This window comes from Chlorocebus sabaeus, chromosome 12, assembly GCF_047675955.1.
Source record: "Chlorocebus sabaeus isolate Y175 chromosome 12, mChlSab1.0.hap1, whole genome shotgun sequence".
Classification (NCBI taxonomy): domain Eukaryota; kingdom Metazoa; phylum Chordata; class Mammalia; order Primates; family Cercopithecidae; genus Chlorocebus; species Chlorocebus sabaeus.
Window position 1 is genome coordinate 44,792,101 of NC_132915.1, and position 24,803 is coordinate 44,816,903.

The window sequence follows — 24,803 nt, forward strand, 5'->3', positions numbered from 1 at the left end:
CCACCCACCTTGGCCTCTCAAATTGCTGGGATTACAGACATGAGCCACTGCACCCAGCCCTGTTCCTATTTTATTTAGTGTTTTTATCATGAAAGGGTATTAGATTTTTGTCAAATGCTTTTCTGTGTCAATTGAGGTCGTGATCTGTTTTTTTTTTCCTCATCATTCCATTAGTGTGGTGTATTATATTGATTGACTTGCTAATGTTAAATTACCCTTGCATTTTGAGGATAAATAAATTCCACTTGGTTGTGGAATTCAGTAAAAATTGTAATCATGAAAAATACCTTTTCTTATAAACAGAAGAAAAGTTGGAAAATTCACAAAAATTAACGCATTTGACAAAATCCTTTTAATATGGCTCTGAATTTGCTTTGCTAGTATTTTGTTGAGATTATCGCATTCCTATTTATAAAGGGATATTGACCTGTAGTTTTCCTGTAGTGTCTTTTTCTCACTGTGGTATCAAGATAATGCTGGTCTCATAGAATGAGTTAGGAAGTGTTTACTGCTTTTCAAATTTTCTGAAAGAGTTTGAGAAACTCTGATATTAATTCTTCTTTTAATATTTGGTAGAATTTACTAGTGAAGTCATCTGGTTCTGATAACTTTTCTTTTTTGGGAGATTTTTCATTGCTGATTCAACCTCCTTACTTGTTACGTGTCTATTTAGATTTTTTGTTTCTTTTTGAATCACTTTTGATAGTTTGTATGTTTCCAGGGTTTTGTCCTTTTCATCGAGATTATCCAGTTTGTTGGCAAATAGTAGTTCATAGTTTTGTCTTCGAATCCTTTTTTTCCTGTAAAATCAGTAGTAATGTCTCCACTTTTACTTCTCATTTTAGTAATTTGAGTCTTCTTTTTTCTTAATCAGTGCAGTAAAAGTTTGTCAAATTCTATGTTTTCTTTTTTTTTTTTTTTTTTTTTGAGACGGAGTCTTGCTCTGTCACCCGGGCTGGAGTGCAGTGGCCGAATGTCAGCTCACTGCAAGCTCCGCCTCCCGGGTTTACGCCATTCTCTTGCCTCAGCCTCCCGAGTAGCTGGGACTACAGGCGCCCGCCACCTCGCCCGGCTAATTTTTTGTATTTTTAGTAGAGACGGGGTTTCACTGTGTTAGCCAGGATGGTCTCGATCTCCTGACCTTGTGATCCGCCCATCTCGGCCTCCCAAAGTGCTGGGATTACAGGCTTGAGCCACCGCGCCCGGCCAAATTCTATGTTTTCAAAGAACCAGTTTTTGTTTTTATTGATTTTTCTATATTTTCTCTTCTGTTTCATTTGTCTCCACTCATCTTTATAATTTCCATTTTTTTTGCTAGCTTTGGGTTTAGTTTATTCTTTTTAATTCCTTATCTAGTTATTGAGATTGTTCTTTTTATATAAAGTTATACAGCTATAACTTTTTAAAATCACTCTTTTTACTGCATCTCCCTAAGTTTCCTGTGTTGTGATTTTTGTCAAGAGCGTGTTGTTAAATTTCCACATACTTGTGAATTTTCCAATTTTCCTCCTGTTACTGATTTCTAATACTTATGATCAGAAAAGATACCTTTATTACTTTAATTTTTTTTAATATAAGATTTGTTGATTTATCCTGGAGAATGGTTCATATGCACTTGAGAAGAACCTGTATTCAGCTGTTGTTGGATGGAGAGTTCTTTGTTTATCTGTTAGGTCTAATTGTTCCAGTTGTTCAGGTCTCCTGTTTCTTTATTGATCTTCTGTCTAGTTGTTCTACCCGTTATTGAAAGTGGGATATTAAAGTCTCCAACTATTACCATAGAACCGTCTATTTCTTCAATTCTCTCGGCTTTTTGCTTCATATATTTTATTTTACTTAAGTTTTTTGAGACAGGGTCTTGCTCTGTTGCCCGGGCTGGAGTGTGGTGGCACCATCACTGCACATTGCTACCTCAACTTCCTGTGCTCAAGTTATCCTCCCACCTCCACCTCCCGAGTAGACAGGACTATAAACGTGTGCCACCATGCTGAGCTAAGTTTTTGTATTTTTTGTAGAGATGGCGTTTTGCCATGTTGCCCAGGCTGATCTTGAACTCCTGGACTCAAGCAGTCTGCCCACCTTGGTCTCCCATGCTTCTTAAATTTTAGAGTTCTGTTAGCTGTATATAAGTTTGTAATTGTATATGTATATATCTTCTTGCTGGATGGCTTCTTTTCCCAATGTATAATATCTTTCTTTGTCTATTGAAACCTTAAAAAAAATTTGTTTTTAGAGATGGGGTCTTGCTATGTTCCCCAGGCTGGCCTCAAATTCTTAGGCACAAGTGACTCTCCCACATCAGTTTTCTGATAGCTGGGACTACAAACACATGTGAAAACATCTTATTTTTCTGTAACTTAAGGATTACTTTTTTTTCTTTGAGATAGAGTCTCAGTCTGTCGCCCAGGCTGGAGTGCAGTGGCCTGATCTTGGCTCACTGCAGTTTCTGTTTCCCGGGTTCAAGTGAATCTTGTGCCTCAGCCTCCCGAGTAGCTGGGACTACAAGCACCCACCTGGCTAATCTTTGTATTTTTGTAGAGGCAGGGTTTCACCATGTTGGCCAGGCTAGTCTGGAACTCCTAACCTCAAGTGATCCGCCTGCCTCAGTCTCCCAAAGTGCTGGGATTACAGGTGTGAAACACTGTGCCCAGCTAGGATTACAATTAAGTCTTAAAACTGAAACAACTTCCTTTGTATAAAAGGAAGTCCTCACCCTACAGTGGTTTATATAAAAGACAGTCCTCACCCTACAGTGGTTTGACTTAGGGTGTTTTTGTGATGGGTTTATTGGGGTCTTCTTTTTTGTTTTTGAGACGGAGTCTCGCTCTGTCGCCCGGGCTGGAGTGCAGTGGCCAGATCTCAGCTCACTGCAAGCTCCGCCTCCCGGGTTCACGCCATTCTCCTGCCTCAGCCTCCCGAGTAGCTGGGACTACAGGCGCCCACCACCTCGCCCGGCTAGTTTTTGTATTTTTTAGTAGAGACGGGGTTTCACCGTGTTAGCCAGGATGGTCTCGATCTCTTGACCTCGTGATCCGCCCGTCTCGGCCTCCCAAAGTGCTGGGATTACAGGCTTGAGCCACCGCGCCCGGCCTATTGGGGTCTTAAATGCATTTTCCACTTGTGATGTTTTTTATTTATGGGGTTTATTGGGGCATCATCCCATGATTGTTGAGCATTTATGTCAGTTTTGTTTCTATAGTATTCAAATACTCTGCTTCCACATCTTTGTCTGTCCCTCTTTGGGTTGTCACAGATCATGTCTTTATATATTGGGTGTCCATTAACATAACCTTGTAAGTATTGTTTAATCCATTTATTTTGCAATTATATTGGAAAAACAGAAAAATCATAGAGGAGTGAGTTACAAACCAAAAGTACAGTGATACTGGCTTCTATATTTACCTATGTAGTTCCCTTTAGCAGTATTCTTTATTTCTTCTTATGACTTCAGTTTACTGCCTAATGTCTTTTCATTTCAGCCTGAAGAATCCTCTTTAACACTTCTTACAGGTCACGTCTACTGGTAGTAATTAATTCCCCTAGCTTTTGTTTATCTGCAAATGGCTTAATTTCTCCTTCATTCCTGAAGGATAGTTTTGCCAAATACAGAATTCTTGGTTAACAGGATTTTTTTTTTCTTTCATGGGGTTAAATATGTCATCCAGAGGTAAAAAAAGTTAAAAGCTGAACACAGTAGTGGGTTCCCATAGTCTCAGTTATCGCAAGGCTGAGGCAGAAGGAGCACTTGATCCCGAGGTTGAGGCCAACCTAGGCTACACAGATAGATAGATTTTAAAAAATCAGTCAGTTCATCTGTCTATCTGCCCATTCTCTGGTTTCTTACCTCCATGGCTTCTGATGAGAAAACTGCTGTTAATCTTATTGAGGAATCTGATTTTCTTTAAGTATTTGTGGTTTCCTTTAGCTGATTGAGCACATTTTTAAAGTTGATACATAATGAATTGTACAAATTTCTGGGGTACTCGTTGAGCACATTTAAGTCAGTTGCTTTAACATCTTTGTTTAGTGGACTTTTATTTATATGTGAATGTAGTTATTGCCTGTAGGAATAATTAATTGACACTTTGACTAGTAATTCCAGTGTCTGGGCCTCCTCAAGGTTGGTTTTGTCAAATTCTTATTTTCCTAAGAATTGTCCATACTTTCCTCTTTCGTGTGTTTTATATGTTTTTGTTGAGAACTAGACATTCTAGGTATATTTTTTCTTGTGCATTGCTGGAGTTGCCTGTGACTTTTCCAAACAGTTATTGCAGCATGTTTATTACTTACTGTACGTGGTCACTGATGTTTCTGTTTCATTATCTCTGTGGTCAGTCAGTGATCTGACAAAGATTTCCTTAAATACCTGGCTCCAAAAAGAAAAAAGGCATCTTGTCTCTAAGTCTTCCAATATAGATCCTGCTGGGGGAAGCTGCTGCCACCAAGAGGGTCAAAACCAATGCACGTATCTGGGCCAGGCACTCGGTATCACCACACCAACCAGAACATACAATCCCCAGTTCTTAGAGAACAGGTCCTCACTGTCTGCCCTGGCACCAGCCAGCTTCTCCAGGAATTCAGGCTGCTGTCTCATCAACAGAGGGGTGAAGGAGTGAGGGTGGTAGTTGATTTGCACACAGTGCTTACTAATAAAAAGCAGCAACTTCTCCCTTCATCAAACACTCCCCTGATTGTTTTAAGTGTCCCATTAGGTTCCGGAGTTCCAAAGTAGTTTATTCGAGTCTTTCATTCCAGCTTACTGGTTGCTTCTGTTAGAGGGACTGAGCCCTGGAGCTGCCTACTCTATTTTGTGACATCATTCCCACTTATTTTTAAAACATCCTGCATCTAAACCAGGTCAGCCTGGCCCCTGATTTATATTAATTCAGCACACATAAAAGATCAAAATATATTAAAGATGTCATGGTGTTATAAAAAGCATGGGGTTTAGAGCCAAACAAATCTGTATTTGCATCCTAACTCTCTGGTATGGCCTTGAGTAAATCACTGAACCTGTGAGCGTTATCTGTAAAATAGCTTTCATAGGAATATTTGATAAGGAATGTAAAAATATAATTGGAAATGCCAGTGTTATACCAACATTAGTTGATACTCCTGTTTGCTCATCAACTGCTAAGTATTCAGTACCACACATCTTATTAGATGCATTATGTACACATTCCCAGCAACAGTTTTGTAAAGTAAGTATTTTCTGGTTTTGTTTGTTTATTGAAAGAAGATGAAACTAAAGCTTAGAGATGTCTTAACAATTTTCCTGGACGCCTATAATTAGGCGTCAAACCCAAGGCTGCTTGACTCAATCCCTTGCTGAGAGCCATTGTATCACACTGCATCTTACCTGAGTTATAGTATCTGATTTCATTGTCTCTTTTTCTTTCTTCAGGAGTCACATGCCATAGGAAAAAAGCCTGAAAATTCAGCAGACATGATTGAAGAAGGGGAGCTTATCCTATCTGTGAATATCCTGTACCCTGTTATATTTCATAAGGTAAGTAGTAAAACCTTTTGGAGTTCATGGATAATAGTAACTTTTGTACAAGTGTTTAATTATTTGAAGAGTCATGTCCCTATGCTTACGTTAAAAAATAAATGCTCTGGGCATGGTGACTCATGCCTGTAATCTCAGCGCTTTGGGAGGCCATGGCGGGAGGATCACTTGAGGCCAGGAGTTTGAGACCCATCTGGCTAACATAGTGAGACCTTGTCTCTACTAAAAATCAGAAAAATTAGCTAGGCATGGTGGTGCATATCTGTAGTCCCAACTACTTGGGAGGCTGAGGTGGGAGGATCACTTGAGCCTAGGAATTCAAGGTTGCAAGCGAGCTGATTGCACCACTGAACTTCAGCCTAGGAGACAGAGTGAGACTTTGTCTAATAAATGCAAGTATATGCTGCCTATCTGACATTTTCTTTTTAGAGTTGACAATCTGTAATCTTGTGTCATCTGTTCTAATAAGGAATATTGGAAATAAGGTCAAATTTCAAACAGTCTCTCAATCCAATAGGATTACAGCTATAGTATTGAAATATATGCCTGATTTCTACACTAGAAGCAACTGAAAGTATATGTAAATCCATAATGATTCTAATTCTACAAATTCTTGAGAGATTTTTGCAGAATAGGTGGCTAACGGAGGAATGGAGTGACCTATGTTCACTAATTTAGAATACTTGGGAAGTTATTGAACTGACCAGAGATGACTCTTTGATGAAAATACAGAATGTTATTAAGTCAAGGGTATCCAAGACTCTCTTAGGACAAAGAACTCTTTCCTAGCCCAGAGTGTATATATTCTTGATTCCTTAAATAGATGTGTCATAAATTCTGATGAGTTGTCATTGAAATATTAATATATATAAATTGCACTTACGAATAAATAGGCTTTTACGAAGCATCTGGGATGTAGTTAGTACTAACTATCTTATTTAATTAAGATCTCAAATTGCTGGCCAGGTGTAATGGGCCACATCTATATCCTCAGCACCTTTGGAAGGCTGAGGTGGGCTGATCACTTGAGCTCAGGAGTTCAAGACCAGCCTGGGCAATGTGGCAAAACCTCATCTCTACAAAAAATACAAAAACTAGCTAGGTGTGGCGGTTTGTGCCTGTAGTCCCACCTATTAGGGAGGATTGCTTGAGCCCGGGAGGTCAAGGCTGCAGTGAGCCAAGATCATGCCATGGCACTCCAGCCTAGGTGACAAAATGAGACTCTGCTCCCACCATCACCCCTTTCCCCCCAAAAAAAGATCCCAAATGACCAATCATAAAAACAAACCAAACCAAAGTAATGCTTCTGGGTTTATAACCTTAGGTTGCAGTATAGATTGCCTGACCTCAATGAAGTAACTTTTAGGAAATTTTAAGACAGTCTTGCTAAATGAAGTTATTTTCCAGTGACTGTTAATGCTCATGTCAGTTTGGTATCATCTTGATTATAAGCTTTAGTTTAAACCAGAAAATTTCCATGGCTAAGTATGTCAGTTGTACCTATGGGATTTTTGTTTGCTTGTTTGTTTGTTTTTGAGACAGGGCCTTGCTCCATTGCCTAGGTTGGAGTGCAGCGGTACAATCGCAGCTCACTGCAGCTTTGCTCGAGCAATCCTCCTGCCTCAGCCTCCCAAGTAGCTAGGAATACAAGCATGTATCACAAAGCCCAGCTAACTTTTAAATTTTTTGTAGAGATGGGGTTTTTCTGTGTTGCCCAAGTTGATCTTGAACTTCTAAGCTCAAGCAATTCTCCTGCTTCGGCCTCCCAAAGTGTTGGGATTACAGGCATGAGCCACTGTGCTTGGCCATTCCATACTATTCTGATTTATGGAGGTGACTGAGTGATGACATGGGGAGGCTATAATGCCTTTGAAAGAAGATTTTTATTACATTTCCTTAGAGGAGGGCGCATACCATGTAGGGCCACAGGAAGAGCACCATTCTCAGTCAGGAGGCTGAAAGGGGAGAGGGGAAGGCATAGACCACAGTTTTTATTGGGATTTCTGTGGGAAAGACAAGGTAGGGAAGAGTAAACAGTTTAGGATTGGCTAATTTGAATAATTCCAGTAGGTTTGGGGGCAGAGGGGCTGTCACTTGTAGCCTGGTGCTGGGCCCTGGGTGGATTGAGGTTGAGGGAATACCAGGTTGAGGGAAATAGTGGCTTGTTGTGTGATAAAGGAGGTGGTTTCAGAGTGGCTCTGGATCACAGGGGAGCCACTCTGAATTTTGACCATTAGTTTGGCCTTATAATTATTGGATGTGAAAATATAGAACATCAAGTTATGGGGACAATTTAAACTTAAGAAAACTGGCTGGGCACAGTAGCTCACGCCTGTAATCCCAGCACTTTGGGAGGCCGAGGCAGGCAGATCTTGAGATCAGGAGATCGAGACCATCCTGGTTAACGTGGTGAAACCCCGTATCTACTAAAAACACAAAAATTTAGCCGGGCGTGGTGGCAGGCGCCTGTAGTCTCAGCTACTCAGGAGGCTAAGGCAGGAGAAAGGTGTGAACCCGGGAGGTGGAGCTTGCAGTGAGCCAAGATTGTGCCACTGCACTCCAGCCTGGGCGACAGAGCAAGACCCCATCTCAAAAAAAAAAAAAAAAAAAAAACTTAAGAAAATCAGCAATTTAGTTTTGTTCTAGTGATGACAGGATTTGTAGTTTTATTGCTTTGTCTCTAAATGAACACTTATTTATTCTTTGACTTTTAGCACAAAGAACACAAACCATACCAAACAATGCTGGTGTTGGGCAGTCAAAAGCTCACAGAACTGAGGGATTCAATTCGCTGTGTCAGTGACCTCCAGATTGGTGGTGAATTCAGCAACACTCCTGACCAAGCCCCTGAGCACATCAGCAAAGTAAGGTGATTTCCTCCCATAAAACAAAAGGAAATAGCAAGCTAAGAAAATAGTGATTACTCTAGCAGGTTCATAAATGTCCCAGTAAATCCTTTTCTTCTCCTGTGGGATTCCATCAAGCTACTACACTATCTCATTTTTTCCCTTTATCACTGGAACTTTTCCAAAGAAGAGGCTAGACTCTGTTTTGATTTCTTCATCTCTCATTTGTTTCTAAACTATTGTATGGAGACTTTTCCTTCTGGGCTAATAGTGACCACCTAATTTTCTAAGCAGTTGGTCACTTTTCCATTTTTATATAATTTGACCTCACTGTAGCATATGACTTTGCTGTTCATTCACTCTTGTTTTAAGCTCTGTCAGCATTGCGATCTGTCATAATTGCCCCCAGCAAAAGGCTGGAGTCGACCTGAGAGCCTTAATAGTTAGCACCCATTCTTTGCCTTTCGCTGCCCAAGGACCAGTACCAAACAAGGAGAGACCATATAAAGTTGGTCCTTGATGGTGTTTCCCCAGTGTGTTGCTCTCAAAAGGAAAGAGAAGTCCTGCATACCATAAGGATGGAAAGGAGCAGTGTGGTAGACTGGCTACCCACAATGTTTTCAGAAAGGATTGTTTACCTAATAAAGCAGGAGGGCCTTGGTCCCTTCCACATTTCATCATAGGGCAGGATTGAACTATACCTGCTACAACTCTGGCAGAGGGCCTCAGGTTGACAGGGCTATTTCGGGGGAGGGATAGCATCTCCTAGAGATAAGTAGAAAGATATTTGGAACAACAAGGATGGAGATAGTGTTTGGACAGGAACCAATACAATCTCCTTTTTTCCTGGTTCCTGTTCCACCAGCCACATAAATGTTGGTATAACTTAGGTTTAATGTTAGCTTTTTTTTTTTTTTCTCCCTAGGCTGACATATAAGACCTTTTATAATGATGATTCCCAAATTAACTTTCTGTACTATTCACTTACTGCCTTTACACCTATTCATCCATAGTGAATTTGTGTATTTTCATCAGTGTACCATACTTTTTCATGTTTCTGAGTATTTGAACATGGTAGGAAGCCCTTTCCTTCCTTCCATCCATTTTGTGAGTTCATTCTCAGATTTCCAAACCCAGCTCAAAACTCACCAATTATATACAAGTTTTCTTGACTCCTTTCTTTTTTACCCTGGCACCTTTTCATTTGTCCATTGTAGTGTATATTTCAGTATGCTGATTCAGTGTAATGCATGTGTGTCTGCTCCACAGGCTGACTGTATTCCAGTTTTTGGTGACCAGTGTGGAGACTAGCATCATGGCTCACATGTAGATTTCACTTAAGTACCTGTTGAGTTATGCTAAAAATGGTTTTTAGATATTTAGGTTCTTCAGGGTTGCCATCTTAGTGCTTTTGGAGAGAAACATTAGGATAAAAAGAAAAGTAGAATTTCAAAATTTTTTGTGAACCAGGAAATACGAGATTTATTTTATTTTATTTTATTTATTTATTTTATTTTTTAGATGGGGCTCTGTTGCCCAGGCTGGGGTGCAATGATGCAATCTCGGCTCACTGCAACCTTCACCTCCCAGTTTCAAGTGATTCTCGTGCTTCAGCCTTCCAAGTAGCTGGGATTACAGGTAGCCCCACTGCACCCAGCTAATTTTTGTATTTTTAGTAGAAACGGGGTTTCACCATGTTGGCCAGGCTGGTCTCGAACTCCTGACCTCAGGTGATCCACCTGCCTCAGCCTCCTAAAGTGCTGGGATTACAGGCATGAGCCACCATGCCTGGCTAGTAGAAACGGTGTTTTAGCATGTTGGCCAGGATGGTCCGAACTACCGACCTCAGGTGATCCACCCACCTCAGCCTCCTAAAGTGCTGGGATTACAAGGCGTGAGCCACTGCGCCTGGCCAAGATTTATCTTTTCTTTAAAGCAGCAGTGGCAATCTTCTGCAAAGTTAATCTTGTCAAAAAAAACATAAGATGTAACTGTTAAATAATAAGATCAATCTAAGAAGAAAAATCTGAATTTATCCTCTTCATTTCGACCATCTGAACATTGCTCAGAGCAATTTGAGTCAGATCTGGGAATCAGTCTTACCTTCAGGAAGCCCTGGAGAATGTTAGTCTGTTTTTGATCAAGTCCAGTCTGGGCAACAACTCACTGTGTTGCCCAGGAGAAGGTTTTAATCAGGCTTTGTCAATTTACTTGGTCTGTACATTGGTGCTGATACCTTCAGAAGTTTTCTAAGCAGGGATTAAATAACCCATAATTGTATTTTAAAATATTTACATATCTACTGTCATATTGTTTCTGTCTCTTCTATTTTTTTTTCGAGACAGAGTTTTGCTCTTGTTGCCCAGGCTGGAGTGCAATGGCGCGCGGTCTTGGCTCACAGCAACCTCTGCCTCTTGGGTTCAAGCGATTCTCCTGCTTCAGCCCCCTGAGTAACTGGGATTACAGGCGTGCACAACCATGCCCAGCTATTTTTGTATTTTTAGTAGAGACGGAGTTTCTCCATGTTGGTCAGGCTGGTCTCAAACTCCCGACCTCAGGTGATCTGCCCACCTCGGCCTCCCAAAGTGCTGGGATTACAGGCGTGAGCCACTATGCCGGCCAGGGAAATTTATTAGTGGATGACTTTTGATTTAAATGGAAAACATTCTTGTTCTTTTAGAGTTCACCTTGTAATTAATAATTATGCCAAAAGATATTAAGTTGCTTAAATCACCTAAGATGAGGTTTTATGGAAGTGTTTTGTAAAACACAATTATATATATTAAACTTCATTTTGTTTCCAAAATAAGTCAATAGTTGTTTATTTAGAACCTTTATTTCAGACCCTGCTTACCTCTTTGAGGGTGTAGAAGTATATTAAGTGGCAGATTTTGTATTGTAGCAGCTAGTCATATGACATTAAGTACATTATACATTTTAATCTCCATAACAACCAATGAGAAAGGTAAAGGCTTTACTCACATTTTACATGGGAGAACAGAGGGTGAGTGAGATTTAGTGACTGGTCCAAGAAGAAACAAGATAGCCAGTCTTACAAGAGTGTCTGATGCGAACACAAGATGATCTGTAAGTGGGGGAATGAAGACAGGAAAGAAAAATGGAAGCTTCAAAGAAGTAAGAGAAAAAAATAAAATATTAGGGGAAAATTATTTTAGTACCTGAAGCATATATCTCCTATACATAAATTGCTTTTGGTCTTCACCACAATCCTGTAAGACATCGTGGCATATACTACTATTCTCATTTCACAGATGAGAAAATAGGTCTGAGAAGTGATTGCTACATACCAGAATCACAAAGCTAGTAAGTGGTAGGTTAAGGAAAAGAACTCAGGTCTTCTGACCCTCATCCAGGGGTCTAAATAGATGGTGAAGGACCAGTTTAACAGAGTGCTTCTCAACTCTGGTTGCATGTTTTTTTCTAGAGAGCTTTGGAAAAGTACTGATCCCCAAAGATTCTTAATTAATGAGTCCGAGTTGACATTTGGTGTTTGGTTTTTTTGTGATTTGATTTTGCAGTCAGGAGTGAGAGCCACTCCTTTGACGGAAGCTGTGGTAGAATGAGTTAAGAAACCTTGAAGGTTCCCACCAGTTGTGGTACAACTATGGTACCTGGGGCAAGATTGCTTGAGTAAAAATAGAAATTCAGATTCTGTCTGCCTAAGAGTTACTGAAAATATAAAGAGAGAATTTTTGTAAAAACATTGCAAATATAAAAAATGCCAGAAAAACATAACTTGATGATCAATGTTATCACTGGGGAAACATTAAAGATAGGACTTTGTTTAGTTTTTAGTTCTAGTATCCAACACTACTTACTGCTGTATATTCATAGGATAAAATAATGATGTTTATTTGATTTCTAATTGGGTTTCTTTCATGAATCTCGGGAGAATATACACATTTGAATCAAACGTAGTGATTAAAACAGCAGTAGGGTAAAATTGAAAGTAGCAGCAGTTTTTGTAACCTGTATTAGTGTGATTTTATGATACATAAATTTTGAATTAATACTTAGAGCAATTTCATAATTGTTAATAGTTGACTTTCTCTCAATACCATCTGTTTTCTTGTAGGACCTATACAAATCAGCCTTCTTTTATTTTGAAGGAACATTTTATAATGATAAAAGATACCCAGAATGCAGAGATTTGAGCAGGTATAGTTTCCAAAAATCTTCTCAAAGTCCTTCCTATTTCTAGTTATCAAAGTAGTGTTATCTCCACAAATCCTATTATTGGCCTCTTAAGGACCTTTGCCAAGGAATTATTGGTAAATCTTGTCTTGAGCATTACATACATCCAAAAAAAAAAAAAAAATTAGCCAGGTACAGTAGTCCCAGCCGCTCCAGAAGCTGCGGCAGGAGAATCTTTTGAGACCAAGAGTTCAAGGCTGTATAGCATGCTATAATCTCACCTGTGAATACCCACTGCTCTCCAGCCTGGGTAATATAGCAAGACTCTGTCTCTAAAAAAAATAATAATAAATTAAATCCCATTAACACGCATTATTAGTCTCTGGCCTTTACATATAAGTAATAGTGGTAAATTAACCTGTCACTGTTTTTTCTGCCTATCTAGTATATACTATTGTTTGTGCTAGATGATGGTGATATATATGTTGCTTAAGTACATAATATAGAAAAAAATCTATAAGCTCATTTTAATGAGACTATACTTTCATTATCAATGTCTTAGCAATTAGAGTATATAAGTATATATATTATTGTTGCCTTTTAAGAAAAAAAAAAAGTGTCGTTCTGTCATTGTACAGTGGCACGATCTCAGCTCTCACTGCAACCTGTGCCTCCTGGGTCAAGCCATTCTCGTGCCTTAGCCTACCAAGTAGCAGGGACTACAGGTGTGTGTCATCATGCCTGGCTAATTTTTGTATTTTTAGTAGAGACAGGATTTCGACATGTTGGCCAGACTAGTCTTGAACTCCTGGCCTCAAGCCGCCTGCATCAGCCTCCCAAAGTGCTACATTACAGGTGTGAGCCACAATGCCCAACCTATTATAGCCATTTTTAATCTGTATTCTAACCCAACAGTTCAAACCTATTGGTTTCAGCATTTTTGGTTTTTGTTTTTTTTTTTTTTTTTTGAGACAGTTTTGCTCTTGTTGCCCAGGCTGGAGTGCAATGGCGTGATTTCGGCTCAACGCAACCTCCGCCTCCCGGGTTAAAGCGATTCTCCTGCCTCAGCCTCCCAAGTAGCTGGGATTACAGGCATGTACCACCACACCCAACTAATTTTGTATTTTTAGCAGAGATGGGGTTTCCCCATGTTGGTCAGGCTGGAATCGAACTCCTGACCTCAAGTGATGCGCCCACCTCGGCCTCCCCAAGTGCTGGGATTACAGGTGTGAGCCACCGTGCCCAGCCTTGCATTTCTTTATACTGTAAATAATTGAAGACTCCGATGAGCTTCTGCTTATGTGGGTTATAACTATCAATATTTATGATATTAAACATTCAAACTAAGAAACATTTGAAATATTAAATCTCATTACATACTAACATTTTGTGAAAAATATTTTTCAAAACTCAATAATGAGTGACATTGTTACACATTCTGCATTTAAGCTAAAGTGATACACATCATGTAACCTGCAGAAAACTGATCCCTTATGAAAATTCAGCATTCCTAATCTCAACATGTATCAAACATTTTGGTCTTCATCTCAAGATGGCAACTGTCCAGTTAGTTGGGTGAGCTAGGTTAATGTGAATTACTGCAGTCACAAACTGTTTTCTGTAGTTCTTAAGTTTTTGTGGAAAAATGATATATCCTTGCCTTTTCCCCCCTTAGAACTATCATTGAGTGGTCAGAGTCCCATGATAGAGGATATGGAAAGTTTCAGACTGCTAGAATGGAAGATTTCACCTTCAATGACTTGTGTATTAAACTGGGTTTTCCTTACTTATACTGTCATCAGGGAGACTGTGAACATGTCATTGTCATTACTGACATAAGGTAGGTTACTTTTTTTTTTCTTTATTTCAGAGTACAAAAGCAGAGATAGTTTTTTTAAAAATAAGAAGAGTAAAAGTAATGATCAGTGCAACTTGACTTGGAAGCAGCAAAAATGCTGTCTTCTTTCCATGCAAAGACCAACTCTTTCCATCCATTTGCATCCTCTGTTGTTCATTATTTTGGAAAATCTATAAGAAATACTTTACTATTAGAAGGTTAAAAATCTGTTAATACTTTAAAAAGTATCTCCATTTTGTATTAAACAGCTGTTATTCAGGTAGTAGTTATCCATTTATAGATAACATTGCAACTTTGTTTTTAGGTTTCTCTTTTTGCCAAAATTTGAAGGAGATAAAAGGGAATTGGAGGAAGAGTAATTCTAATATTTGACAAATGTGAAGTCTTAATGCTTTGACAAAGATTTAAATTGGGAAGGAGCTAAGATAGTCTAAAATGAGATTTGGGGATCAGTTATAAATTTAAACAGCTAATAGCTCTATTCCATGAATAAGGCTATTCATTTCCTCTTTATTTAGGAAATCTGTTTAAGAAAGAATACTGTGTACGAAGAAACCCTGCTCCAGTGCTGGTTTGATTCCTTATGAGAGACCATTTAAAACTTTTTTGTGGAACAATAATGTACCTATGTTTGACCAGTAATTAGAAACCAGTAATTACTAGTATTAATTAGTAATTTATTATACCAGTAATAGAAACAGATGCCTGCCAGGTGCAGTGGCTCACGCCTATAATCCCAACACTTTGGGAGACTGAAGTGGGCAGATTAAGCCCAGGAGTTCGAGACCAGCCTGAACAACAAAGTGAAACCCTCTCTACAAAAAATACAAAAATTAGCTGAGCATGGTGGTGTGTGCCTGGAATCCCAGCTACTCAGGCTAAAACATGAGGATTGCTTGAGACCAGGAGGTCAAGGCTGCAGTGAGCTATGATCATGCCACTGCATTCCAGTCTGGGTGACAGAGTGCGACCTTGTCTCAAAAATAAAAAATAGGAAAGAAAGAAACTGATGCTTTCAGAAAGTCCCTGCTTCTATTTTTAGTCTTACTGACTCATCTCCAAAATTTTGTATCTCATGCACTCCATCTCCGGAAACTACCAGAAGATGTAAAAGTGCTTCACAGAAAGTGTACACCATGAACAAGAAAGACATGGAATGCAACACAGAATAGGCAGAATAGGTTAAATAGACATAAAAGGGATTCTCAGAATGATGGAAAAGTGGAATCCCAGTGTGAGAGCTTTGTACCAGATCTGGAGATTTGATCCAGGGTCTGGAGCCAGGAGCATACAGAACTCAGGAAGGATGTCTGGGGGGGAAAATAAACTGGTTGACTCCCGGTTGTTCACTGTTCTGTCAGAAAATAGGTGACTGAATTCATGATAGGTACATTGAAAATTAAGCAAATGGGCCAGGTGTGGTGGCTCATGCCTGTAATCCCAGCACTTTGGGAGGCCAAGGCAGGTGGATCACAAGGTCAGGAGATTGAGGCTATCCTGGCTAACAACGGTTAAACCCTGTCTCTACTAAAAAATAAAAATAAAAAATTAGCCGGGCATGGTGGCAGGCGCCTGTAGTCCCAGCTACTCTGGAGGCTGAGGCAGGAGAATGGTGTGAACCCGGGAGGCGGAGCTTGCAGTGAGCTGAGATTGCGCCACTGCACTCCAGCCTGGGCAACAGCAAGACTCCGTCTCAAAAAAAAAAGAAAGAAAATTAAGCAAATGTAAATAGGAGAGAATTAATAGATTAATAGCTAGAAAACAAAATGTCATCCCATAAATGTCAACTGTGTGGCTTAGGTAGAAATAGCACTAATTCATCATGAATTAAATATCTGTTTAACCAAAATTATGGTAGTTCTGTGGGGAGAAGTTGAGGAGCTAAATTCTAAACAAACAATTAAGAATGGAAAACAGTTGCCCCTAGGGAAGAAGAATGGGGAGGCAAGAGCCAGAAGCGTATATAAACCTTGGATTTATATGGCTTTTAAAATTATAGACAGTACATTTATGTCTTGGATGTTATTAAAATTTTATATCAGCAGCCTAGGCACTGTGGCTCATGCCTGTAATCCCAGCACTTTGGGAGGCCTAGGTGGCCAGATTACTTGCGGTCAGGAGTTCAAGACCAGCCTGGCCAACATGGTGAAATCCTGTCTCTAAAACTACAAAAATTAGCTGGGTGTGGTGATGGACGTTTGTAGTCCCAGCTACTTGGGAGAGTGAGGCATGAGAATCACTTGAATCCAGGAAGCAAAGGTTGCAGTGAGCCAAGATTGCACTCCAGCCTGGGCGACAGAGCAAGACTGTATCAAAAGAAAAAAAAAATTATATAAGCTGTTCTGCCTGCTCTTCCTTTCAAATGTGGGAAAATATGCTAGCCTTATAATAAACATAAGATGGAAGGCAACCCCCAGTTCTCTCTGATGGCTTTATTTTCCATACATTTCTTTTCTTTTCTTTTTTTTTTTTTTTGAGACAGAGTTTCGCTCTGTTGCCCAGGCTGGAATGCAGTGGCATGATCTCAGTTCACTGCAACCTCCATCTCCTGGGTTCAAGCAATTCTCGTGCATCAGCCTCCCAAGTAGCTGGGATTACAGGTGAGTGCCACCTTGTCCGACAAATTTTTGTATTATTTATTTATTTTTTTGAGACCGAGTTTTGCTCTTGTCGCCCAGGCTGGAGTGCAGTGGCACAATCTCGGCTTACCGTAACCTTTGCCCCCCGGGTTCAGGCGATTCTTCTGCCTCAGCCTCCTGAGTAGCTGGGATTACAGGCATGTGCCACCATGCCCAGCTAATTTTGTATTTTTAGTAGAGATGGGGTTTCTACTCTTATCTGTTGGTCAGGCTGGTCTTGAACTCCCGACCTCAGGTGATCTGCCCGCCTCAGCCTCCCAAAGTGCTGGGATTACAGGTGTGAGCCACCGCGCCCGGCCTAATTTTTGTATTTTTAGTAGAGAAGGGGTTTCACCATGTTGGCCAGGCTAGTGTCGAACTCCTGACCTCAGGTGATCTGCCCACGTCGGCCTCCCAAAGTGCTGGGATTACAGGCATGAGCCACCGCGCCTGGCCTTTTCCATACATTTCTTATAGTGTAGGCCTGTTTCTATAAACAATGTGATTCCAAGGCTGAAGGATAAAAACATGACCCTTAAACTCATGGTAACTTCTTGATACAATGATCAACAAAAGAAACATGATCTGTTTGAATGTCAAAGAAAAAGCAATTTACACTTTTTTTTTTCTTGAGAAGGGGGTGTCACTCTGTTGCTCAGGCTGGAGTGCAGTGGCAAAATCATGTCTCAATGCAGCCTCAGCCTCCTGGGCTCAAGCAGTCCTCTTCCCTCAGTCTTTCCCATAGCTGAGATTATAGGCATATGCCACCATGCGTGGCCAATTTTTTTATGTTTTGTAGAGACAGGGTCTCACTCTGTTTCCCAGGCTGGTCTTTAACTCCTGAGCTCAAGCGATCCTCCTGCCTTGGCCTCCCAAAGTGTTGGGATTGCAGGTGTGAGCCACCACATCTGCCCTTTTGTTTTTTTTTTAAAAGTTTACATTTATTAAGAGTATGCAATGTAGGGCTTTTCAAAAGGCAATTTAGAGAAGTCATTTTTATCTTACAGGTGGATTTAATCATTCAGTGCCATTCCATAATACCAGCTATCAAAAGGTTAATTATTTTCTGATGGTGAAAGTTTTAATTTAAAAAAAGTGGTATTTTAGAATTGTTAGAGACCTTTAGAACAATTTTGTGTAGTCCTTTCATCTTTCAGAATAATCTGAAGTCTGTCATGATTTACAGGATTTACCCAAAGCCGTGGAGCTGATTAGTGGCAGAGTAGAGACTGACTTCAATTTTTTTTTTTTTAATAAAAGTTATGAAACTTCTTAAAGGTTTCATAATTCTGACACTTAAAACTAAGATTCTACCAATTCATATTATGCCATGAGTCAGAATTAGATTTTAATAAAGGAGACATTAAAAAAACAAGAGCCACATTCTAACAACCAGTTAATCTAGGTAAAATATTACTGAGTAGCTTTGCCCAAATTGTTTCATTATACGGTACTAAATGTTAGCCAGGTGTGGTGGCTCACACCTGTAATCCCAGCACCTTGGGAGGCTGAAGTGGGAGGATTGCTTGAGGCCAGGAGTTTGAGACCAGCCTGGACAACATAGTGAGACCCTGTCTCTACAAAAATTTTAAAACTTATCTAGGTGTGGTAGTGCATGCCTGTAGTCCCAACTACTGGAGAGGCTGAGGTGGGAGGACTGCTTGAGCACAGGAGTTTGAGGCTACAGTGAGCCAAGATTATGCCGCCATACTCCAGCCTCGGTAACAGAGTAAGACCCCATTTCAAATAAATAAAAATAAAAGGTACTAGTGTTAAGCAAAGCAAGGATTATCTGGTAGAATACATTCAAGAAATGCTGTATATGATGACCCCCTCTTAGCGGGGGTCACAGTGTACATTACCGTAAACGGATTTGAGAAGTCTAAGGAAATAAAACCTTGTTTAATCCAAAATGCTCTTGGAGAAAGTATTTTGTGGAACACAGTTTGGTCAAACATGGTATAACAAGTAATTTAGCAACATCTTGTAAGCAAAAATTGAAAGTATCTATTTTCCTAATACTCAGGTACAGATTTATTTAATAGCTCATAAAAATTTGTCATTTAATATTTATCACCTTAATGTCTTTATTTTCCCATGAACAAAAGGCTTGTGCATCATGATGACTGCTTGGATAGGACACTGTATCCCCTCCTTATCAAGAAGCATTGGCTATGGACCAGAAAATGTTTTGTTTGTAAAATGTATACAGCTAGGTGAGTGATAATGTATTTTTTTTTTCTCTGAGAAATGGTAGTTTTGACTTTTGGTATTTGTTTTCCACTTTGGATCTAAGAATATTTGTACTTTAGGTTATAAATATGAAGTATCATGTAGTAGGGAAGTGCCACAAAACCAGTTTAGTGAGTTAAAACTGACATTCTTAAATAGTAAGGAAATATTATATATACACAAGTCCAGGGGTAGGTCAAATTTCAGGCTTGTAAAATGTATACAGCTAGGTGAATAAAAATAAAAGTTACTAGTGTTAAGAAAGCAAGGATTCTTTGATAGAATACATTCAAGAAAAGCTCTGTACAGTAACTCCCTGTTAAAGGGTCACAGTGTACATTACCATAAAGGGATTTGGGAAGTCTAAGGAAAGAAAACCTTGTTTAATACAAAATGCTTGGAGAACCATGTTCTTTCTGCCTCTTGTCCACACAGTTTACATAATCAGCTTCATCAATAAAACTTCATCAATTAAAAAAATACCACAGCACATCACATGAAGTTAAAATAGAGTTTTATAAAATTTTTATTTCATGTTTAGATTATAAAGCATTTCTTACTGTGGGTCAGTGAAAAAAAAAGTTTGTTGCTTTTGGAGGTTGAGGTGGGAGGATCACTTGAGGCCTGGAGACCAGCCTGGACAACACAGCAATAACTATAAAAAAAAATCTGAAAGCCACTCAGAGGACAGGAAATTTAGTATAGGTTGAGCATTTCAAATTTCAAGAATCAGAAATCCAAAACTTGAAAGTTTTTGAGTGGCAACATCTGATGCTGAAATGATCAGTGGAGCATTTTGGATTTCACATTCTCAGTGGAATGCTCAGCCGGCAAATATATGCATAATATATTTAAAAATCTGAAAAAATCTGCAATTTGAAATACTTCTTTCTGGTTCCAAGCATTTCAGATAAAAGATACTCTTTTTTTTTTGAGATGGAGTATTGTTCTGTCCCTTGGGCTAGAGTGCAGTGGCACAATCTCGGCTTACTGCAACTTCTGCCTCCTGGGTTCAAGCGATTCTCCTGCCTCAGCCTCCTGAGTAGCTGGGATTACAGGCGCACACCACCACACCCAGCTAATTTTTTTTTGTATTTTTAGTAGAGATGGGGTTTCGCCATGTTGGCTAGGTTGGTCTCAAACTCCTGACCTTATGATCCACCCGCCTTGGCCTCCCAAAGTGCTGGGATCACAGGCGTGAGCCACCACGCCCAGCCCAGATAAAGGATACTCAGCTTGTATCTTCAGTTTGTTTTCGCCACCCCACAATATTCTTTTCTAAAAGATCAACAGGAAAGCATGATAAATCAGATAAAAGGGAAAATAATGTTAAAAGCAAACATTCCATGAGATGCATAATTCAAACATACCATACAATAGCATCTTCATGCCATTCAACATTTTGGTTGAATAATGTTGCCCATATTGCCATTTGTATATACTTTATAACATAATCTTGAGTTATAGGTAAATATAGTTACATAAGTTTTCAAATTAACCGGTACTCATTTATCAGTTAAGAAGGTATATTTGCAAAAGTGTATCAGATCTGTAGCATCTAATTTTGTTACAGTTTTTCAAGATGGTCTGTTAGAAGAAAATGACTATATTCATACTTGGAGGATAGGTATGTCATGGCAAATGTGTGATGCTTTCAAGTAGATTTATATTCTTCTTTAAGGGTAACTATTACAGAGAAACAGCATTCTGCAGTGTTTCTTAATATTAGATGACCTTTTGGCTTTGTAGAGAGTATTGGTGGTATTTGCATCTATGTATACAAAATTAAAGATTATGCATTAATAACAGACTAATAAGGAAATAGTGAGAATGTTATATTTACATATTGCTACAGGTCGTAACTTAAAGCATGTTAAGGTATGGAAAATTTGATTGTAATGATGTACTTCTTTTTTTAAAAACTACAGATGGGTGACGAACAATGACAGTTTTGCACCAGAGGACCCATGTTTCTTTTGTGATGTTTGCTTCCGAATGCTCCACTATGATTCAGAAGGCAACAAACTGGGGGAATTCCTTGCTTATCCTTATGTTGATCCTGGAACCTTTAATTAAGAATAGCTACACTCACGAAAGTACCCCCTCATGAAATAACTGTTCTCTTGGATGGTTACCTTTTTTCTAAGAAACGCCACTGAGGAACAGGATCCACTTTGAACAGTCTGCTAAAGCTACCAAAAAAAATTCCAAATCACAGATTTTCTTATAATGATTGTATTTAAATGTTTATAACATAGTTAAATTTCATATTTATTCCAAAGAGTATTTAATTTAGTGCTTTTTACCCATTGAGTTGTAGTACTTTATATATTCTGACTTTAAATCCTTTGTCAGACACACATATTCTTTCTCCCAATCCATGCCTTCCCTATTCATTCTCTGTCCAGAGTGTTTTTTTGCTAAAGATAGAATTAATGATACATCAAGTAGTGGAAGTGTTTTGAAAATGCTTTGAAGAATGTGAGAGCTACACCTTCTACCATGAGGCTTCCAAGGTAAAGATCCTTCAAATATCTGTAATGGAAATTAGGGAGAATGAATTATTTACAAACAAGACAAAATTAATAGCTTTGGGATAATTTATTTTTGTTTTTGAGACAAAGTCTCGCTTTTGTTGCCCAGGCTGGAGTACGCAATTGTGTATGCAATGTACGCAACAGTGCAATCGCGGCTCACTGCAACCTCCGCCTCCCAGGTTCAGGTGATTCTCCTGCCACAGCCTCCCGAGTACCTGGGATTACAGGCACCTGGCACCATTCCTGGCTAATTTTTGTATTTTTAGTAGAGACAGGGTTTCACCATGTTGGCCAGGCTGGTCTCAAACTCTTAACCTCAGGCGATCCGCCCGCCTCAGCCTCCCAAAGTGCTGGGATTACAGGCATGAGCCACCGCGCCCGGCTGCTTTGGGGTAATTTAATGTTCGTGTGCTGTTGAGTAATGTTAGGTTTTGTTTTGAAGGAAACTAGGCATACAAGACATGTTAATAAGACTTTGTGAATAATGGATTTAAAAAGATATTGAGTGTATACTCACAACTCCAGAAATAACATTAGCTTGAAGCTTTATTTCTTGACAAAAGCTTTATGAATGCTATGAGTTTAAAATATGTCAATTTAATACTATGATTTTAAAAACAATAGATTTCGTATGACTGTGGAGACATGGAAAAATCAAGATCCTATTGATGTGCTAGCTCTGGCTCACTTATTCTTGGGTAATGATATTATTGGATATATACCAGTATTCTATAAGCAAAAAGAAAAAAATAAGTTTTTCTGGCCCAGGTCTTCCATTTTTCTGGTCCCCTTACTATAGTAATCCTAGTTACTCTCATCTTATTCTGAGAAAAAAAAAAAAAAAAACTTTTTAAACTTATTTTTTGATACAGGGTCTTAACTCTGTCTCCCAGACTGTAGTACAGTGGTGTGATCTTGGCTCACTGGAGCCCTGACCTTCCCAGGCTCAGGTGATCCTCCTACCTCAGCCTCCCAAGTAGCTGAGACCACAGGCACAGGCCACAGGCCACCGGCCACCATGGCGGGCTAATTTTTTTATTTCTTGTAGAGGCAGGGTTTCACTATGTTGCCCAGGATAGTCTCGAACTCCTGACCTCAAGTGATCCACCCGCCTTGGCCTCCCAGAGTGCTGGGATTACAGGCATGAGCCATAGCACCCAGCAAAAGAAACTATTTATTTTCAGGTTTAGACCATCAGATAGATTTATAGCTCTCTACATTCAAATATTTTCTGGAAACCTTTATGGGTAGAAAATTACTGTTTAAAAACGTTTAGGAATACTATAGATTTCAAATGCATCATTTAAAATAAATAAATTCCACTTTTTCTCTTCTAGGTTGTATTTAAATTTGACTGAAAAATGGATGGCTAAGAACAGACATTTATATAAATGGAAAACTGACGAAACCTATAAGCCTATGTGTTTAAAAGATTGACAGTGAAGTATGTTTTATGGACTTAAATGCCACAAACAGTTAAGTCCGTTGGCTTGGAGAGGACAAACACGTGCTTCTGGTATGTCTAGTGTTCTCATTCACTGATTCAGTCAGTATGCAGATAATCAGTATAGAGAACTCAGAGGCTGGCTTATGTTATACCTAAATTTTTACTTTCTTGTATACAACAATGCTAAAATTGAGCAGATTGATAACAGCCAGCAAACCATAGATTTAAGTTAAATGATTTACCCAACCCTAAAATTCCATGGGTAAAAATTTTGATTCCTTTATTTGTAATACTGCATTCCTTATAGGTCTTACATGCATATGCAAGGATATTTTATTCATTTTCACTTCATACTCTCAAACTTCAAAAAGTTAAGTATTGTCATAATGCATTATTCCGTGTGTGGTGTCAATTCATTTTAGTGGACAAAGAAGAAACATGCCAGTTAAAACATTTCTGCTACTGGCATTCTATTATTTGAGAATGTTTTTCTGCTAGTTCTTAAGGTTAACCTTTTCATCAAAGACTCAGGTACCTATTTTTGTTTCCTGGTGAAACTGAGGAGAAAAGTTAACCAGGTTACTCCCAGTTTGCCCATGTGTTATGTATCAGTTATACAGGTATCCAACCAAGTTCAAGTCAAAAGAAATTGCTAACTTTGTATATTTCTGGAGCTATAAAACCCCTGATTTAAGACAGCTTTTCTCTTTTTTCAAGACAGCTTTTCTTTATGCTTATTTCAATCAAAATAACACACCTGTCAAATTACATGTAACACATTATCTAATGAAGACAGGCAAATGTGAAAATGTTGTCATGAACATGTCAATCAACGTGCTTGGTAGTTGAATTTGACTTTTATATAACAGTGGATGCACATGCACAAAAGTCACCAGAGAAGCAATAGCTATTTCTTTAAACGTTCTTCAGGCCTCAGTACCGTTTAAGGATAATTAGACATTTTAGTTTTACGAGGACAAAGGTCATCTCTAACATTGTGTTGCAGAATTACACAGCCCAAACACACACATTTCTGCCTATTAAACCAGCTTCTTTGTTTCTAAAGAGTTTAATGATACGGGTTTGCTATTTCCATTAGAGCATCCTTTCTCTGGCCAATCGGACAAAATAAAGTTAGCGAAGCCCTCACAGCACCCTATGAAAAATCTTTGCTCTTATACAGGATTAGATGCAGACCTCATCTTGACCTGACATCTGTAACCAGGTAAGTGTGAGTAGGAACATAGACAGCAGTACTGTATCAGCAAAATCTATCATATTATTTGAAATCACCGGATATAATATTAAAGTGCATGGTTCTCTCCAGTTGTTCACATACCAAATCCCAATCAGTTCTCAGATTCAGATGGATGTATCTGTGATTTCTCCAAGCAGCTAAGAAAACCTTCAATAGTTCTGCTCAGTCATGTATGACTTTTTTTTTTTTTTTTTTTTTTTTTTTGAGACGGAGTCTCGCTCTGTCTCCCAGGCTGGAGTGCAGTGGGGCAATCTCAGCTCACTGCAACTTCTGCCTCCCAGGTTCAAGCAATTCTCCTCCCTCAGCCTCCGGAGTAGCTGGGATTACAGGCACGTGCCACTGA

General features: G+C 39.2%; 1 protein-coding gene across 1 annotated transcript in view; it reads left to right on the forward strand.

The window, feature by feature from the left end:
• The window catches only part of SNAPC3 (small nuclear RNA activating complex polypeptide 3), a 42,443-nt gene extending 18,850 nt beyond the window's left edge, over nucleotides 1-23,593 (forward strand). Inside the window, exons 4-10 of the mRNA XM_073021618.1 lie at nucleotides 5,405-5,509; nucleotides 8,224-8,373; nucleotides 12,452-12,534; nucleotides 14,186-14,350; nucleotides 19,095-19,202; nucleotides 21,147-21,734; nucleotides 23,093-23,593. Of these exons, the coding sequence (XP_072877719.1) occupies nucleotides 5,405-5,509; nucleotides 8,224-8,373; nucleotides 12,452-12,534; nucleotides 14,186-14,350; nucleotides 19,095-19,202; nucleotides 21,147-21,294 (759 nt within the window). The 3' untranslated portion in view covers nucleotides 21,295-21,734; nucleotides 23,093-23,593. The remainder of the gene's footprint in view (nucleotides 1-5,404; nucleotides 5,510-8,223; nucleotides 8,374-12,451; nucleotides 12,535-14,185; nucleotides 14,351-19,094; nucleotides 19,203-21,146; nucleotides 21,735-23,092) is intronic.
• The last annotated feature ends 1,210 nt before the right edge of the window (nucleotides 23,594-24,803 follow it).